The following is a 19993-nucleotide window of genomic DNA, read 5'->3' on the forward strand; positions in this document are numbered from 1 at the left end:
GCAGGCCCAAAACTGCTAAATTATAGCAGCTAACATCTATTGAGTGGTGCTCATTGGCTAAGCACTCTGAGAAGTGTTGATAAACTGTGGGCTTCACCTCTCTCCGAATTTGGTATAGCTCACACCTATTACCAGAGGAGAGTTACCAGCACTTAGTTTTGAAGAGTTTTGAACATGTAAAACCTCTTTAGATCAGAGTATTGTCATCTGTTCTAAACTGATTTTAGAAAAAAAAAACTTATTGGAAAATGGAGCAGAGAATTTGAAAGGCTTTAGGACAGTAGGGTTTTTCTGCCTCTTTATGGGAGAAGTGGGGGCTCCTAAGAAAGCATCTTAGTGTCAGGGCCCCTGAGCTTCCTCCTTTCCGGAGCTGTGGATTTTATCTCTCGGCAGAGCTGCCAGTCCAGTGAGGGTTTATGATGCCAGTCTTTCTGTGGAGATGCATGCCATGAAATGCAAAGATGATGTCTCTGGAAGACAACACCTCAGGGCAGGGAAAAGTCCTGGAAGACGCAGCAGGGTCTGGGGAGATGGTTTAGAGGACAAGCTCTTCCTGCACAAATACCAGGATCGGAGTTCAGAGCCTGGAACCCCACAAAAGCCAGGCAGGCATGGTGGCTGCCTGTAACCCAGGCTCGAGAGGCCGAGATTGTAAACTGGCTAGGCAGGCTAGGAATGACTGCTAAGTTCCAGGTTCAATAAGAGACCTTTCATCAGTAAACAAAGTGGAGAGCAGTGAAGAAAGATCTCTGATGTCAGCTTCAGGCCTCAACAGGTATACATACACACATACATAGATATATGTGTCACACAGTTGAACACACACACACACACACACACCACATACATATACATATACATAAGATACTTATGGCATTGTCATATTGAAGGTAACCTTGTTACCTCCCATTGGCTCTGCCCACTCTTCTTTACAGTCACCTGGCTTGACTCACTTGACAGATCAGGTTCTAGAGACATCATACAAATCTCTCACAACCAAAGGAAGCACCGTGGTCTTTGAAAACAAGCAGGAAATTGTTCCCAGCCTTACCAGAAGATTAAGGTTTTTTTGCACAACACTCAATTCTACCTTGCACCAATGGGTGTCCTATTAGCTCAATCCTGCAGGTGAGTCCCACAGTCGTGAAATACCCGCTCTATCGGAAAACTCCACTTTTCATGCATTTTCACAGTGAATTGCTAACTAAGCATCAAAATAGTGCTTATGGAAATTCAAGATCAAACTAGGAAAAGATTTCCATGCCTTATGAAAAAGTAGGGTACCAAGAAATACAAATATAAGCATAGCTAAGCAAAATCAAACCTCTCAAAATGTCATCCAGAAAAGCAAGGAAATAGGAAGGGTGGTATATTTGGTGGGAGGGATATTTTTTCTTTCCCATGCTTTTGAAATACATCCCCATGTTTTCTAGTGAGTGTGAATTCTGCATCTAATTAGATACACATGCCAATATGTATATAGATATACACATACAAACATGCGTCAGGCCTCAGAGATATCTATCCGTGTCTCCATCAGGAATGTGGACATGTTTGACAGTGTAACTGGTGCAGTGGGTTGCAAGCTACATTTTTTTTTCTTATTTCAAGGCCATGTGTGTCCTTGCTTGATGCAGTGTTTTAACCTTTACACCTGATCCTATCCCAAACTTCTACTCAATGATCTGACTTCCTTTGGCCGGATGTGTCATGGTGACTTCCCTAGCTTAGCCTCCAACCTTAGTGATCTTCCCTGACCTTCCACCCTCATCTTGGAAGTCACATCTACATATATTCGCATACAATAACTGCTGGGATCAATGTTATAAAATGATAGGAAGTGACTACCTGCTTCTCCCCTATCAAATACTCAGAATAGAGGGTTTATGGTGGGCTGAGAAACAGCAGAAACACAGCCTAGGTACACTCAATTAATGGCAGGTCCAGTTACCATTTTCCTTTCTGTATATGCAGCTTTGACATGTGTGCCCTGGTTATATTCTCTTTCTTTCTCCTGGCAACTGAACCACACACAGATACCTCTTCCTCTGTCTGGCTAAGATTCCTGAGATGTGTTGGACAAAAGTTACAGATGCCCCATATTTTAGAGTCAGGATCACGGGTATCTTCTGGCCTTGCTGAAAGTCTCAGCCAGTTTCTGAGCTAGTGACATCTCTTGACCACAAGGTTTATTTCTAGATATAGATGGCCACAGTGAATGTCCACCCTATAGGCCTCCTCTGTATAAGCAACTAGGTTCTAAAAACACAACATGAAGGAGACAAGCAAGGTTACTAATTAAATCCATTATGAAGGCGCCTGCTGACTGCAAGGGTCTGATGGCTTCATCCTAGCCTTGTGAGTGAAGGGTGTAGCTTAATCTCAGAAAAAACTTGAAATGATACTCGGGCTTCTTCAGCTCTTCACCACCACTCAAAGCAAAGATGATTCATAGACACAAATAAAAGGAAAGAGAGCTAACAAGACATGTGGTTCAACAGCTTTGCGATTCTCCTGGGTGACCAGTGGAGGAAAGCAATGCAAATCAGTGCTCTGAGCAGAGCCTGGCCTTGCTATTATTACAGACCAGGGAATCAGATGATTTCCCTGGCTCCCGAGGAGAAGCCGTCACTTTACAGGATGGCTAGGGACATGTGCAATTTGAGTGTGGAGTGTCTCCTACAGACATGTATGTTAGAAGATTTAGTCACTAACAATTGGCTGCTGTTTGGGGTGGTTGTGGAACTTTCTGAAGGTGAGGCCTCACTGAAAGTAGTTGTTGGGGGAGTCTCTTGAGGCTTATGGTTCAGCCTCACTATTGTTCACTCTCTGTTTCTTGGTCTGCTGTATATGGAGACATCCCTGACAGAGACTGACCACCATGGATGAGGCCACACCCACCACCATGCCTTCCCCGCTGTATTAGTTAACTTTCTAGTTGCTGTGACAAAATACCTGACAGACACAAGGAAAGAAGGAGCTCATCGGGGCTTACAGTTTGAAGGTACAGCCCATTGTGGACAGTAAGGCATGGACATGAGAACATGAGGCAGCTGGTTAACTGCATCTGTAGTCAAGAAGGCAAAAGAGAAAGACAGAGACAGAGACAAAGAGGGAAGAGAGACACACAGAGAGAGTAACAGACAGCCACACAGAGACAGAGAGACACAGGGTGAAGTGTTGGCCCTCAGCTTGCTTTCTTCTTGGTATTCAGTACAGGACATCAGGCCAGAGAACGGTGCCTTCTACATTTAGGATGGACCTTCCCATCTCACTAAACCCAGTATATAAGCTTCCTTACAGACATGTCCTGAAGGGCCTCTCCTAGGTGACAACAGATCCTGCCAAATGAAAGTATTAACCATCACACTGCCATAATGGACTGAAACTCCTAACACTGTGAAGCAAAATAGACGTCTTTGATTCTTGATGACTAAGACAGATGGTTACATGAAAATGTGTGTAGAGCATTTTTAGTATAAAAGAATTATTGGCGCTATAAATCTAGCCAACCACCTATGACTGGTGAGGCTGTGGAACCCTGAGGAGAACCTAGTGCTTTCTCTTCCCTAAACCAGGATAATTCCACCTATATTCTGAATATTTTCCTGTATAGTCACAGATAAGTGGAAGCTTCACCCCTCATCAAAGATGCTTCTTTTTGTAGCAGACAGAATCCAGTGCAGAATGACACAACTAATCAAGATACACAGAACAACTGACCATGGGTTCCCAGCCCCAAAATGCTACATCTATAACACAACCAACAACAGAACCAACACAGTCAATACAACCAACACAACACACACAACCCCTACACCTAAGGAACACTGCAGGAGAGGAAGCAAAAAGTTCTTAAGAGACAGAGAACCAGGACATTTGCTTCAAGCTTGTGTCTTCTAATAATATATACATATATACATATATGTGTGTATATTTATATACAGAGAGAGAGATATAATACTTTAATGTGTAATATATAAAATAATTTCTCTTGAGGAAGAGACCTGGTCAGTAGTCCTCATCAACTTAGACCATGAGACCCAATATGGACAAGTTCAACAGAGCTGCCGTATATGGGCTGCCCATGCATGCTTCAGCTTGCCAGGGCATAAATTTCATTTTTTCATTCATTTCATATAAACTAATTTTAAATATTAATATATATTTAAATGAATTCTCTCTTCCCTTCAATGATTTGACAGGTGAAGAGTTTATTGGTAGAATGGCCATTTATGCTCACAGATCAAGGCAAATAATTTTTCCAATTTTCTCTCCATGCCGTAAACGCTTTGCAGAGCAGATGGAAAGTCATTTCTCAGATTCTGAATAGAGAACCCACTGTTTCAGAGACAAGATGTGAGCCACAAAAGGTCTTCCTCATGAGAGAATCACCAAGATAACAAATGTGCTCCCTCTGTCTGGTTGGGATCTTTCTGTAGCCCTGCACAGAACCTTTTATTCTGGAAAAGCAGTTGCTCTCATCTACGTTAATGCTGGCATTAGAGGACCCTGGTATATCTATTGTTCTAAGTTAAATTCAACACCTTAATTGTGCCGGGACACACAGCCACAGCAAGTCCCTCTCATTTCCACATAGAAAACGGGAAGTTGAAAGCTACTACCTCCCTGCAGAAACACAAACTACAAACTTGAATATATTAAGCTGTTTAATCTTCAATAGAAAAGTCAATTCTTTTAAAGAGACTAATTTATTTGGGTTCATGTTTCTCTATAGAAATGTGACTTGGAACTTTAATCTACTTGGTTTTGCCTCCAAAACTACTGACCATGGTATATATAATATAATATAATATAATATAATATAATATAATATAATATAATATAATATAATTCATATTATAAACTCATGTACCCCAGGCTGGTCTCAAATTCATTATATACTCAAGCATAAACCTGAACTTCTGACCTCCATATTCCTTTTCTTGAGTGATAAAATTAAAGGCTTGCACCACCGGACCCAGTTATGTAGTTCTAGGGATTGACCCTAGGGCCTCATGCACACTAGGGAAGCATTCTACCTCTGAGAGAGGTTATAGGTTCCCAGTCAGCTGACTGACTTTACACTCTAACTCCTCCCCTAGAGTTGGGAAACACCAGAAGCCCTGCTTGATTGGCTGCTTCCGGCAAAGGGCTGTGATGGTCAGAGGTATCCTGCTGAGGTTAAGCTTTTTAATTTGTGGAAGACACTGCTTTCTTCATCTGATCAATTTCAGCCCATGACTCCTGCCCCTATGTTTGGGCCCCTTTCCCACACTCTTTCTTCACAATTCTTCCAGCTCCCTCATCTCCAGCCTTCAATGGGTTCCCTTTGGTTTATCAAGTTTGCTATACTCTTTCTCGTCATGGGATCTTTGGATGCTCTTCTTCCAGGCCTTCAGATGTCTAACCTGGGGTAAAAGCCACCCAGTATACCAGTGCATGGGAGAAACTGTCCAATAATTGACTAATACACTGCCTGTTGAAGCTCTGGGATGAGTCCCACTACAGAAGCAGAGCACCAGGCTTCACAAGGGAGTCACAGCAGGAGCAGCCCCCATGCAAAGGCAGCATTCCCAGAGCCTTGCATCTGGGCCTGTCTCCACCAGAATGCAGATCTCTGGTGGGCTGACCTTCTGATTTGTCAGCTGAAATCTCACTGCATAACCCTGCAGACCGCAACACGATTCCTTACCTTGTGATCTATAGCACTCTTACCTAGGCCAGCATACTCTCCTGTCACTCTCCTATGGATCCCCTTCACAAGGCCTAACAGCATTCATTGGCCCTGGTCCTTCACTGACTGAGCTGTTTTTTAACCATTTTCAACACGTGACTACAAGATCCTTGTCTTGACCATAAATGCATCCGTGTCCCCAAAGGGTTTGTACATGAAGGAGAACCCTAAACTTACTATATCAGTTTCCTCTTGAGTGTGAGAAAAGAGAAAAGGGCACGAATGTAGTCCATTCCCACCCGGAACCCACCTAAAAGTCATGTGCAAGAGTAGCATCACCCCAAGCTCAGACAGGATTAATTTAAACCTAAAAAGTACCCATCAGCGAAATATAAGAGACAGAAAGAAGAACATGCTGCAGGGGACAAAAACAAGGGAGTCGTTAAAGGAGAGACTGAAGGGCAGGTGTGGTGGTGATGCCATTTGTTGGCCCCGTATTTGAATCCCATCTTTCCTGTTTCCTCACTGCATGGTCTTAAACAGGCTTAATCTTTGTGTTTTATTTTATTTGTGAGTGGTGTGTGTTTATGTGTATTCTGTGTAGGTGTGTACACATGGTGGAGGCCAGAGAACAAACCTGGGTGGTTCCTCAGAAAAACTACACCTCATTTTGAGACAGAGTCTCTCACTACCCTGAAATTCAACAAGTAGGTTGGGCTGGCCGACCAGTGAGTCCTAGGAATCCTTTGTCTCTTCCTCCTAGTGTGTCACTATGCCTCACTGGCTTTTTTATTATTATTAATATTAATGTTGGTTTTAGGACTCAAACTCAGGTCTTTGTGTTTACAAGACAAGCCCTTGGCCAACCAATTCATCTCTCCAACCCTGAAGATTTTCTTAATATTCCTATAATCTGCTAGTATCACTTTCCCATGAACAAAACCACCTACTCCATATCATCACTGGAATTAAATAAGTGCATACGTGGCACATCTCCAGGCATGTAAGTCTGCTAATCTACATAATCATAACCATGGGATATATTTGATATTATGACTGGATTGTGCATACTGTTGCAAAGCTCCTAGCTAGGACTGAACACATTTAGCCAAGAGCATCCCCACAACTCACTTGATCTTGACAAACTTCCGACACGGCACCGTGTTCCTCACACAGGTCTCTGTCAGCGGGTCGATGTCTTCTACAATGACGAAGGGGGCTTCCTCCAGGGTGACAATGCTCAGGTGGTTGTCGTCTGGCTCACAGTCAGAAAAGGACTTGTACCTCGGCCACACAGCGTGTCTCAGGCTCAGGGTCTGGTTCTCCCATTTGCCCACCTGTGTCACAAACACAAAGACGCATTGTCCTTTGATACATCACTGACTTCCAGAAAGGCAGGTTCTCTCCTCAGGAGACACGGGAGAGGACATCTAACAGCCTGAGGGGCCTAACTGCTGCATGCCTTGATGGACACTTTGCTTGTGCACTAAGAAAGATGGTGAGGACCTGAATATTGGGCAGCTCCTCCACATCCCAAAGCCCTCTAGAGGCTGGTGAAATGGGTACCTGGAAGTGATGACTACCACATGTACTTCTGGGGCTTCCCAGAAAGCTCCAATGATCTGCCAGAGTTCAGGGCAAGGGTGTCATGGAAACAGCATGGGCTGTGACAGTCACAGAGGTACAGGTTTACATGTGCATCTCCCCACTTCTCAGCTGTGCAAATGCTTCTCACAGGAATGGCATCTGCTTCCTCATCTGTCCCGTGATGCAACTCCACCTGCTTCCTATGCTGTCAGTGTAATCAAGTAGGTGCACACAGCAAGTGCAAGTGCCTGGCACATAAGGCGGAGCTCGGGTTTCTACTGATGTTGTAGAGAAAGGAAAATGAAAGTGGGAAGCACCAAATATGCTGAGAACTAGGAAGAAGAGAGTGATGTGAGGTGAATGAGCAAAAAAATGAGAGGAAGATTGAGCGAGAAGGCGACCTAAGGGGCAGAGCAGTGATGAAATTAGAAGCATCATTTCACCCCGATGTGGTCCCAGTTAAGTTGCAAATGAAGGTGAACTTTTACTAATCCACAGAGCGGAGACTATTACTGCTTAGCACGCATCAAGACCTGTCAAAACAGAATCGATTGTATTCCCTCTGAGCAGCAGCCAGCATCTTAGTGAAATCAAATTGAAGGCTGTATGTTTTGAACCTTAATTTTATTTGACAGTTTATTGGCACTGCTCACATACTCCCAGGGAGAAGGCTGCCTCCATGCCTTGCTCTCTCCTTCCTCCTCCTGAGCAGTGGCCTGACACCTCACCAGATAAGCTAACTGCCAAGTGCAGGCTTGTCTGTGCTGATGTGACCCACTCACCTCTCCTTGGGTGATGTGAGTACCACGAGAAATGAATCTCAAGTCCTTAAAGAGAATCCAGGCACACTGAGTACCAGAGGTGATGAGGTGAAAGGAAAGAGAATTTCTGCTCTCTGAGATTACCTCATCATTTGTACTGGAAAATTTTTGTTGCCTGTAAAGAAACATCCCATGTGGCTAATTACAAAATTGTCTAGCTTTGGTGATAGCGTCCTTTTTTAGACACAGAGGTTGCCAGACTAATTTGGTGAGGCAAACATGCTCATCTTTCCATGATGTGAGATATAAACTCGGGAAAAGTCTGTAGAATTTTTTCTTTGTTCAGCATTGATTTATTGCACACCTACTGTGTGCTGGTACCAGCCTAGAATGGTTCTTGCCTTCCTGGTCCTGTCAGTCAGATGAGGGACAGTGACCAAAATAATAATACCAAATCTATACATACATTAAACTTTGCTGTTGGAGAGATGGCACAGTCAGTGAGTGCTTGTACCACAAGCATGGGGACCTCAACTCAGTCCCTGTAACTCATGAGATAAAGTAGGACATTCTGGAATGTTCTTGTAATTTCACTATTGGGGAGGAAAAGTCAGGTGGATCCCTGGGCCTTGCTGGCTAGCTAGCCTAGCTAAGTCAGTAAATTCCACGACACTGAGAGACACTAGAAAGAAAGAAAAAAGAAAGAAAGAAAGAAAGAAAGAAAGGAAGGAAGGAAGGAAGGAAGGAAGGAAGGAAAGAAAGGCCCTTCACATCCCCCCAAACCAGGTAGACAGCATCTTGAGAAACAACACCTAAACACACACACACACACACACACATTTGCACACGCATGAATGCATATATAGGCATAAACGTGCATATTTTTAACAATCATTTCCATTCCTTTTCATTTCTCTTGAAAACCTCGAATCTGACCTCCCAAAGAGGCTGGGTAGCAGAGTGGTCAGGCCAAAGGCTCCAAGGGCTCAGACACTCCGAGTGTTCCTACCATATTTACCCTTAGCTGAATAACTGTGGGAAGAAGGCCCCTTAACCTCTCCGAGCTTCGCTTTTTCCATTTGTAAAATGCAGGAAACAACCAGAACTGAGGACTGGAATGCGGTCTAAATGAGACAAAAATATACACAATGTCCAAAGCACAGAAGCTAGCAAGGCACAGAATGTAGACAGAGGATGTTCTCAGTCCGCTGTTAGCATATATGTTAGCATTATGTTAGCAATCACCTCCTCTGAAAAGCTATCTTTGCTGTCCCCAGAGATGGAGAACTCTGTGCCTCTATGCACTGTGGCATTCCATACTACAGTTACACAAAATCACTTCTGTGTAGCCAGGAGACATTGTCACTTAATCTATGTGCCCGCCCCATACCCAGATCCTACATGGTTAACGTTATAGTTTCAACTTCATAGTTCAACACAGTGGGCTTGTGTAACTTTCCCTAACTCGCACAGTGAGCTCACTACCCCTTTTGGCTCTCTGAGACTCAAACGTACTGCCTTACCACACTTCAATTCATTCATCCTTGGTAATTACACTGTAGTTTCAAGACTCTTCCTGCCTTCCAGATGCAGCTTCTCAATTCCCATGTAAATAATATGCATGTGATTTGAGCTGAGCCAATGAGAGACATGCCTGGAAATATTGCTCAGCCTGTTAGGATACAGTTGTCATGATAGGAACAATCTGTTAGACAATGAATATTGAGCTAGGTAATAGAAATACCAGAACACTACGGTGATTGTGTGTGTGTGTGTGTGTGTTAGGAGGGTGTGCGTGCAAGTGCATGAGAGTTGAGGTCAGAGGTCAGTCTTGGATGTTGTTCACCAGACACTGTCTACCTTGTTTCATTTTTGTTTATGAGAGCATTTATTTTCTTTTGGAGATTATAATTTAATTACAAGGTTTCTTCCTTCCTTTCCTCCCTCTAAGCCCTACCATATATCCTTTCCCACACTCCTTCAAATTCATGGCCTCTATTTTTACTAATTGCTATTGTATCCATGCATATCCATTCCAATATATAACATATATTCATATATACATATATATGTATGTATGTGTGTATATGTGTTCAGTCTGTATAAAGGTACTTATACATATGTTTTCAGGGGTGACAGTTTGAGGCTGGACAACCAGTTAGTCTACTCTTCCCTGGGGAGGCCACCTCTCCTCCTCTGGGCGTTCTCCTGTTGTTTGTAGGTCTCAGTGTACAGGTGAGGCTTGGTTTTTAGTTGGTGTTCCTCACTAGCCTGAAGATCACTGATCAAGCCAGTCTTACTGGTCACTGAGTTTGAGGATAGATGTGATTTATCTATCCCCATGCACAAAACTCAAGTCCAGATGGATTAAAGACCTCAGTTAAATCTTACCACATTGAACCTGATAGAAGAGAAAGTGAGAAATAGCCTTCAATGCATGGGCATAGGAGACCACTTCCTAAATATAACACCAGTAGCACAGACATTGAGAACAACATTAAATAAATGGGACTTCCTGAAACTAAGAAGCTTCTGTAAAGCAAAGGGCATAATCAACAAGACAAAACAGAAGCCTACAGAATGGGAAAAGATCTTCACCAAGCCCACATCAGACATAAGACTGGTCTCCAAAATATATAAAAAATTCAAGAAATTAGACATCAAAATTCTGAATAGCCTAATTAAAAATGGGGTACAGAACCAAACAGAGAATTCTCAACAGAAGATTCTCAAATGGCCAAAAGACACTTAAGGAATATAAGGATATAAACTCGGGAAAAGTCTGTAGAATTTTTTCTTTGTTCAGCATTGATTTATTGCACACCTACTGTGTGCTGGTACCAGCCTAGAATGGTTCTTGCCTTCCTGGTCCTGTCAGTCAGATGAGGGACAGTGACCAAAATAATAATACCAAATCATACATTAAACTTTGCTGTTGGAGAGATGGCACAGTCAGTGAGTGCTTGTACCACAAGCATGGGGACCTCAACTCAGTCCCTGTAACTCATGAGATAAAGTAGGACATTCTGGAATGTTCTTGTAATTTCACTATTGGGGAGGAAGTCAGGTGGATCCCTGGGCCTTGCTGGCTAGCTAGCCTAGCTAAGTCAGTAAATTCCACGACACTGAGAGACACTAGAAAGAAAGAAAAAAGAAAGAAAGAAAGAAAGAAAGGAAGGAAGGAAGGAAGGAAGGAAGGAAGGAAGGAAGGAAGGAAGGAAAGAAAGGCCCTTCACATCCCCCCAAACCAGGTAGACAGCATCTTGTACATCAAGTAGACAAGTGTTCTTGTCTTAGTCATCCTTAGTCATCAGGGAAATACAAATCAAAATGATTATGAGATACCATCTTACACCTGTCAGAATGGCTAAGATCAAAAACACCAGTGATAGCGTGATGTAGGTGGGCCTTCTATGTGTTATTCTCATTGGTTAATAAAGAGACTGCCTTGGCCCTTTGATAGGACAGAAAATAAGGTAGGCGAAGTAAACAGAACACAATGCTGGGAAGAAGGGAAATGAGGCAGACACCATGGAGCCAGCCACCAGGTCAGACATGCTGAATCTTTCCCGGTAACCCACACCTCGTGGTGCTATACAGATTATTAGAAATGGGTTAATCAAGATGTGAGAGTTAGCCAGTAACTAACTCTCTAGAGATAATGGGCCAGGCAGTATTTAAATGAATACAACTTATGTGTTATTATTTCTGGGGCTAAGCAAGCCGTGCGGGAGCTGGGCAGGATGCAAAGTAGGCCTGCCCGCAACTCCTCACTACAATAGCGTATGCTGGAGAGGGTGTGGATGGAGTAAGGGGAACACTCATCCATTGCTGGTGAGAATACAAACCTGCACAACCACTGTGGAAATCAGTATGGTGGTTTTTCAGAAAATTCAGAATCAACTTACCTCAGGACCCAGCAATACCACTCTTGGGTATATACCCAAAGGATGGTCAACTACACCACAAGGACATGTGCTCAACTATGTTCATAGCAGCATTATTTATAATAGCCAGAGCCTGGAAACAACCTAGGTGCCCCTCAGTAGAAGAATGGTTAAAGAAAATAGGCACCACTTTTAGTACCATTTCAATTCCTACACACCTCCTATACAAACAATAAAGTTACGGGCAGATTTTTTTTTTTAAATCTCTTTCATGAATATTTTTCATCCTTAAAAACAGTCCTCTACTCGCCCAAATAGGCTGGGTGTGAGGAGGGAATAAACCTTTTAGCTTCAAAATAAACTGAATTTTGATGATAGAGCTTGGGGTATTTTCAGAAAATATACTGAAGTTTGGAGGACAAAGAAAAATAATTGACCTCTGATGGAGAGAAGTGATTTCACTTGAAAGAAATATAAAAAGGAGAAATTAACTTTGTAAGGATTTTTTATCCATTCTTATTAATATAATTTAAATACGGTGCTTTGAGGACGCTAACTGCCCTTCAGCTTCTAGAAAGTGTCCTGTGAATGGGCAATGATTACTCCGAAAATGTTCAGCCAATATGTTCTCGGAGCAGAGATAATTTCAGCTGCAGAAACTGCATGTCTCGAGTTAATGTCTTTGCCTCTTCATGTCTGGATAAGCTCAGAGGGATGTCACAGGGACAGCAAGCGGCTGGAAGGATTTAGGTTAATAGATGTGTGCATCTCTTTTTTCAAACACTTGATTCTATTTAATCTATTTATGAAATTCTTATACAATTAAAATAATTGCATAGTTGACTTTCAGATCTCCAAACTGTAAAAACACATACATGACTGGGGGTGGGGGAGGATGCAGCTCAGTCGGCACAGTGATGAACATATATGTGACTGGGGATGGAGGAATGCATTTCAGTCAGCAGAGTGATGAACACATATGTGACTGGGGATGGGGGATGCAGTTCACTCAGCAGGGTGATGGCATAGCATGCACAAAGCCCCAGATCTGATCATCAACACAGCATAAAATTGAGTATCAGAAACTCAAGATTATCCTTGGCTCCAAAGCCAGTTTGAGGCTAGCCAAAGCTAGAAGAGACCCTGTCTCAAAAATAAACAAGCCAGCAACAACAAGGATGCCAAAGTTCTAAATCTAGCCCTCATCAAACCCTCAGGCTGCCTCTGAAACCCAAGCCCCACCTACACATAGCTCCTAGCAACCTTTCTTCCATCTCTGCACCTGTAGTCTGACCTACTGAAATTCCACCAGCTCTTTTCCAGGTTCAGCCACCTCAAATGCCAATTCTCCAGTGGATGGTAATTCTCCATATGAGGGGTGTGTGTGTGTGTGTGTGTATGTGTGCGTGTGTGTCTGTGTCTGTGTGTCTGTGTGTCTGTGTGTGTGTCTGTGTGAAATCTCTAGAACCTTTTTATTTCCCTCACTAGTCCTTTCATGAACTCCATACACCTGCATCGAATGATTCCTATCGTTGATGGCAGGAGCCCCTAGGGCTGCACCAGGGACAGTCCTCAGAGAGACCACCCCTCTTTGCAGCATTTCTTGTCTGGCTGGAGAAAAGTGGAGCACCTTTGGTCCCATTACAGGGGCTGGGATGCAGATCCGCTTAGTGGTAGAGTGACAGACGGCGTGTGCAAAGTCCAGCCACAGCACACCAAAAAGTACACTGTGATGCTGAACAGAACCACAGCAATATCATCAGTTCTTTTTAATAGAATTCAAAGTTAAAAGAGGGGAACTGCCTGCTTACCCAACTCCTCTCCTTGGAGACAGGGCAATAGAGATTGCAAAAGTAAAAATCAGAGAAGTTTATTAAAAGTGACAATAGAAGCTGAGTTCACACCAGCTATGCCCCCATCTGACTGGGTCCCTGGAGCTCAGAGGGTGATTTCATAAACAGACGAAAAAGCAGGCTTTAGGACAAAAATTTCACTTGTGTAAAACATGAGAGACCGTTTCACTCCAGTTAATAAGCAGTGATTTTCTTTCAAGCTGGAGGGAAGGTAAGTAACGAACTCTTCAGGAAGATGAAGTTACAGAGGAAAGCAAAGCAAACAGGAGGCCAATTTCTCTTCACCTGAAACATAAAAATCTTCAAAAGGCGTAAGAGGAGCGACTGTGAGATGATTTCATGTCCATGCTTTGCATAACTAGCATCACCCGTCAGCGCAGTTTCCAGGCCTCTGCAGGCCAATAACAGGACTAAGTCATTTACCATCAGAGGCGACAGCTGGAGGCCCCAGGAAGCTCTGAATTTGGTGGATCAAGGAATGACGGCACGAGCTGCCGTGGCTTGACAGTAAGCGGAAATGCGCCGTGGCCAGAGCGTTTCACAGTGGGGTTCAGTACTGCGCCATATTTACCATAAGTATGGTATGTGAGTTCACATACGGCAGCCAGTAAATACATGGAAGCCAAGTACTCAGCTTTCCAGGCCAGTGAAAGGCAAACAAGCTCTACAGAGAAGTTGCTGAGAAGCAGTTGTAAGTTACCTTGCCTTGTTTCAATGCAGTGGAGACTCGGGCCACTTGAGAACAAGACATTTTCAATGCAGCAATTGGAGGAGGTGAAGATATGAAACTTCAGTCTTTGAACCTTGCCTAAGAATGAAGTCAGGGAGATCATGATGGGAATATGAGCCAGCCTTTAATCCCAGAATTTGGGAGACAGAAGCAGACGGCTCTGTGAGTTCAAGGCTAGCCTAGTCTACATAGTGAGTTTAAGACATTGGGGGCTACACTGTGAGATCCTATCTCAAAACAAACAAAAATACAGACAAACAAAGAACAAGAATGAACTTGGGCCGGTGTTGATGGCTGCCAAGTGTGAGGATTTGACCTAGACTCCTGAACACCACGTACTGTAAGAAGAGACCTAACCCCTTCTAGTTGTCCCATGAGCCCCTCATTCACACTGAGACTCACACACAAACACACACGTGTGTATGCATACGTACACACACAGAGTAAATAAACAAATGTAACATAAAAAAATGTAAAAGAATGAACTCCTAGGGATGAGGATCCTGAATTTATGGGCAAAGTACTTGTCATACAAGCACGAGGACCCGAGTATAGATCTCCAGGACCAAAACTAAGATTAAAGAGGGCTAGAAATGGCATGGTGCCTCTGAAACCCTAGCACTGGGGAGGCAGGGACAGAAGCATTTCCTCATCTCACTGATTACCTGGAGAAGCGGAATCAGGGAGCTCCAGACTCCTGGGAAGGCCTGTCTCAAAGAACAAAGTAGAGAGGGATGGCAGAAGACACCAGACATGAACCTCCACTCTCTACACCTACAAACACACGTGGATATGCACAACCATGCATTCTTATACCCCACAGGGAGAGAGACAGAATGAGGGAGGAACGGAGGGTTGGGGGAGAGGACGGGGAGGGAAGGAGGAAGGGAGAATCCTAGATTTCCACAGTGCTGGATCTGGCTGAGACCTGAAATTTCGGCTGGAGTCTTGGAGCTTTCTACTCTGGATCATCCAAGGACCCTATTTTGAGGAGTACCAGGAAGATTGTAACTTTGGCTACAGGCAGAATTCAATGCAGCTGGAGAAATAGATGGAAATCTTTCTTCCTGGGTGACTTACATAACCAGTGGCAACTGCCAGCAGATCTAAATGAGTTTGATCAGCTATTAGAGCCTTAATTAAATTCCTCTCAGCTGAAATTTCAAAATTGCCTAATTGTTACACAGCTCACATTAGAGCTGTTGACTTTTTCTCCTTCTGTAACCATTCTCGGGTTGATCCAATATCTTTACAGATAAGAGCGCCAACTGTTGTAGAACCGAACACCAATTTGGTCATTTGTGGAAATGTACTTCAGTCTTTGGCATTTCCACAAATAACTCAGATATCTATACCCATTCTTTCTTTTTTATTGATGTATATTTATTATGTGGTATGGGATTTCAGAAAGACTGAAACTTTTTTTTCTGTCTGTAATGTTCTTCATGTATATCCCCCTTCCCCATACCCCATCCCATTATCATCCTTCCTTTGCCTTGAATCCCTGTTTTTTGCATTCACAAGTGTGTGTGTGTGTGTGTGTGTGTGTGTGTGTCTGTGTCTGTGTGCATGTGTGTAAGCATGTGCATGTGTGTGCTTACGTGTGCATGTGTGCATTGGGAGAGATTATATATCTACAAAGAAACCTAAAACTCACAAATAAGAAAAAATGCAGCACTTGCCTTTCTGTGCCTGGCTTATTTGACTTGATATAATGTTCTCCAATTGCATCCATTTGCCAAAAAATGATGAAATTTCATCCTTTGTGGTGGAATAAAATGCCGTTGTGGATAAATAGCATGTTTCCTTTATTCACTCACCTAGACTATTCTGTAACCTGGCTATCAAGAACTCTGCAGTGACACACGGATGTGCAGGTATATGTGAGGCTTGTTGACGTGAACCCTTCAGATTCATGCCCAGGAGCAGCAGAGAAGGATCTTAAGGTAATGCTCTTCTCTTCCTGCTCAGTCAATGGGAGAATAGCTCAAGGCTTGCTCTTGTTTGAAATTTAAATTTAGAAGTGGAAGTCTTTGACTTCATTTTCTTGAGGAGCTTGTGTATAATCTTTGGGACTCCTCTGTTCCTAGGTCCCCAGGGACAGACAAAAGCCTTATTTCTTCAGTGTCCTTTCAATTATTAAAAGTGATGTGCTTTGCTAATTAGCTAAGCAACTAATAGTGTTTTCTTCCTCCTCTTTGATTCCACATTGCAAAGATCTAACACCAGAGACTTGAAAATTCATGGAAAAAGTAAAAGGACCTCTAATGATCAGTAATTAATTTTTTGACATGCTCCTGGGAGTTTTTCTTATTGTATAGCTTCTGTATTAGTCAGCCTTTCATGGGCTGTAATAACAATTATTAAATAAGTATAGGCAATGACATATATTGGGGTACTACAGCCCCCCCATAGGCATTTTCTTATTTTATTTCCATGATTTTGATGATACTGTAAGGGGGAAAAAAAGCGCTGCTATCCTCAATTTGCAAACTGAAAAACTTGACAACTTAAGTTACTTGCCCAAAATTAAACAGCAGGTTAGAGGCTCTGAGATCAGAATGCCAGATTTCAGAGACCCCAAGGCTTCCAAGGTGACATCGTATCTGTCTTTGGAAACTTTAAGGAGAATAATGAACGTGAGCTCTGGTGGGGAGAGTATGAGTATCCCATGACTCAGTCAGGAAGGAAGCAATCAGCTCCCTGCAATGGAGAGAGTGATGCCTGAGAGCTGGGGTATACAGGGGCTGGGCCCCAGCGTGTACAACCTATGTCCTTTAGAGAGAGACTGTGTTCATTCCCTGGGAAGTACAGGAGGGGAGAGAAAGCGCTGAAGTGGTCTGGCGGCTCACTTTCATGCATGGCAGCTTTATTTCCCCAGTTTTCCTGTGAACTTCTTCTAAGTTCTCCACCATGGAAAATGATGCCTCCAACAGCAGTGCTATTAGCCCTGCTTTGTGGCCTTGGGGTTGAATTCCAGTGCTGTGAGCATGGACATCCAAAAGGCAATTAGAATAATAGATCAGGGGAAAGAATCCTCCGCTCAGATGTGAGCTGCATGACAATCGGGTAATTTGGGAATTTCAACCAAGAGGAATGTAATTAAGGCTCCAGCAACTGATTAGGCCTTTTTGGACTCCATGGTAGCCTCCATCCCATTATATAAGGTCCCTTAAAGGGAGGTACGCCTCCTGTTGTGTTGGTGCGCTTCCGATGCTGGGGTTTAAGAAGGCACTATCTGTTCACAAGACTGCGTCTGTTTTTTCTGATACCCAAATGGAAAACTGTGTGGAGCTTGTCACAGTGACACAATACTGAAGGAGAAAACTAAGTCTTCAAATCAGTTCAAGCAGGCATCAAAGTCAGTGGTGGTGGTGGGGGTCATGAACATTGGGATTGGGGTGGGGGAGCTGTTAAAGGAGAACCCAGCCTGAGGTCCATCCCCTCTTAGAATGGGCAGTGATTCTTGCTGTTTTAAAAAAAAGATCTTCACAAAGACTGTTTAGAAATGTGGCAAAGGTTTCCTCTCGACCTTCTTGTGTGCTTTGTGCTGAGTAAATTTCAAAGCTCGGCCTCACTTCCGACTGTAGAATAAGTGAAAGGCCATTTGCAATTAGGCAGAGTCAGCCAGCAGCTCTTCAAGGAAGCGTCTATCTGGGCAAGTCTTAGTAACTCTGTCCCTTGGCCATGCTACCAGCGAGCTAGCAATTGGTCAGAGAGGTAGGTGTGCTCAGAACCTTCCATTCTTACCAGCCTACGACAATACACATATGACTCGTCCTCTTTGGCAGTTTTTCTTCTTAATGAACTTTAAAGTGGTAAAATTTTGGCCTGAGACTGTACCTATTTATAAAAACAGGTACCTTCTATGTAATCAAATTCAGGCAAAGGAAGCAACAGGAATTAGTGCATGAAAGCTGACCTGAGGGCTATTGCAAGCTGAGAGTGGATGGATTTCCTCACTCAGCATTATTAAGAAAAAGAAAGCCTGTTCCATGTGGATGTCAGGCCTGAAAATTCACATTTAAACTCATCTACAGTGTCTGCAAAGTTTTCAGACAAGGTACCTACTGGTGAAAGACATTGCATCTCTTGACCCGTGGGAAGTTAGTGGGCTGTCAGTGCTGAACTGTTTGGTCTCCGATGGGCATCTGTGATTTTGTATCTGGGGCAAAATAATAAATTTAAATCCTTGAAGTGGACGTTTGTCTCCTTTCAAGATGAAGGGGAGTCAGGGTTGACGCCTGAGGCCCCATAGCTATTACAAGGATATGAACCAAGCCCTTGTGTGTGGGTTAACTCCAAGGCCACGGCGAAACGCTGCTCAGAAGCTCAGTCCTCCTTAGGTAAGATGGCATTTTGACAGGCATTTTTCTTTGCTGAGCTCTGGCCCCCAAATGACTTTGCTCCAGGCTCTGTCTGAGCCTGAAAAGATTCCAGCAAGAGGATCTTCTGAAATACTAAAACCAACAGAAGATTTAATGGTGAAGAAACTGTAATAAGCTTAACCACAGTTGTGTCCACAGTTGAAGATATGGTGACTAGGGCCTGAGGAGGCAGCTCAGTGTGGTCACTGCAGAAGTATGAGGACCTGAATTTTAAATCCCCAGCACATTCACAAAGTAGGGCCACAGCAGTGCAAGTCTGTAATTATAGCTCTGATGGGGAGAGCCGGGAGGAACTATTCTATCCAAAGAGCAAGCTTCAGGTTCAGTGAGATATCTTGTCAAAAAAAAAAAAAGAGAGAGAGAGAGAAACTGAGGAAAATATCCCAACATCAGTTTCTGACCTTGCTGCCACACAGTGACAAATGCATACACACTCATACAATCATAATTATTGGACGTGTTGGGAAGGAGAGGAGGTCCCTATGGGATGTGACAGCTAAGAGTCATTATACAGAGCCTAAGTGACCCTTGACTGTCAATCCAGTCTGGCACACAACTGTCCTCATCTCAGATGTGAAAGAGCAATTGCAGTGCTCTGGAGAGCTCCTGAGAGGAAAGTAGAAATGGGGCAACTGGCCTACAGCACCTCAGCATCGCCCTTCTAAGTCACACCACAAATACAACAGCCGCAAAGGAACCACAGCGACCAGAAAAGCAAAGTGATGATATATATGTAGCAGCAGCATCTTTGCCAAACTTTCAGATTCATACAAATGATAGTCAAATGTAGAATCCTAAGGGAGCTGATTGGTGTCATAACTAATTAGCAAAAGCATTCTCTAGGGTTCCGTGATGCAATGTTTTGGTTCATGCATTCAGTAAGTGTTTAGTGTCTGCTCTGTGACCCCAGCATTCCCAGCAGTATCTCTTCAGGGTGAATGACCTCTCACCCTGGGGTCAGCAAAGGATCAGACTGGAGCCAAATGTTTTAGAGTAAGTCATGGGTTACAGATGGGGCTTCCTGCTTCATTTTTGCTATTGTTGTTTTGAGTCAGATTCTCCCAAAGTAGCTTAAGTAAGTCCTGAACTCACAATTCTCCTGCTTGAGTC

General features: G+C 43.4%; 1 protein-coding gene across 1 annotated transcript in view; it reads right to left on the reverse strand.

The window, feature by feature from the left end:
- The window catches only part of Grin2a (glutamate ionotropic receptor NMDA type subunit 2A), a 419855-nt gene that overhangs the window by 100313 nt on the left and 299549 nt on the right, over positions 1 to 19993 (reverse strand). The window contains exon 4 of the mRNA XM_048433182.3: positions 6809 to 7014. Coding sequence (XP_048289139.3) covers positions 6809 to 7014 — 206 coding nt within the window. The remainder of the gene's footprint in view (positions 1 to 6808; positions 7015 to 19993) is intronic.

Source organism: Myodes glareolus, chromosome 9 (genome assembly GCF_982192425.1).
Source record: "Myodes glareolus chromosome 9, mMyoGla1.1, whole genome shotgun sequence".
Taxonomy (NCBI): domain Eukaryota; kingdom Metazoa; phylum Chordata; class Mammalia; order Rodentia; family Cricetidae; genus Myodes; species Myodes glareolus.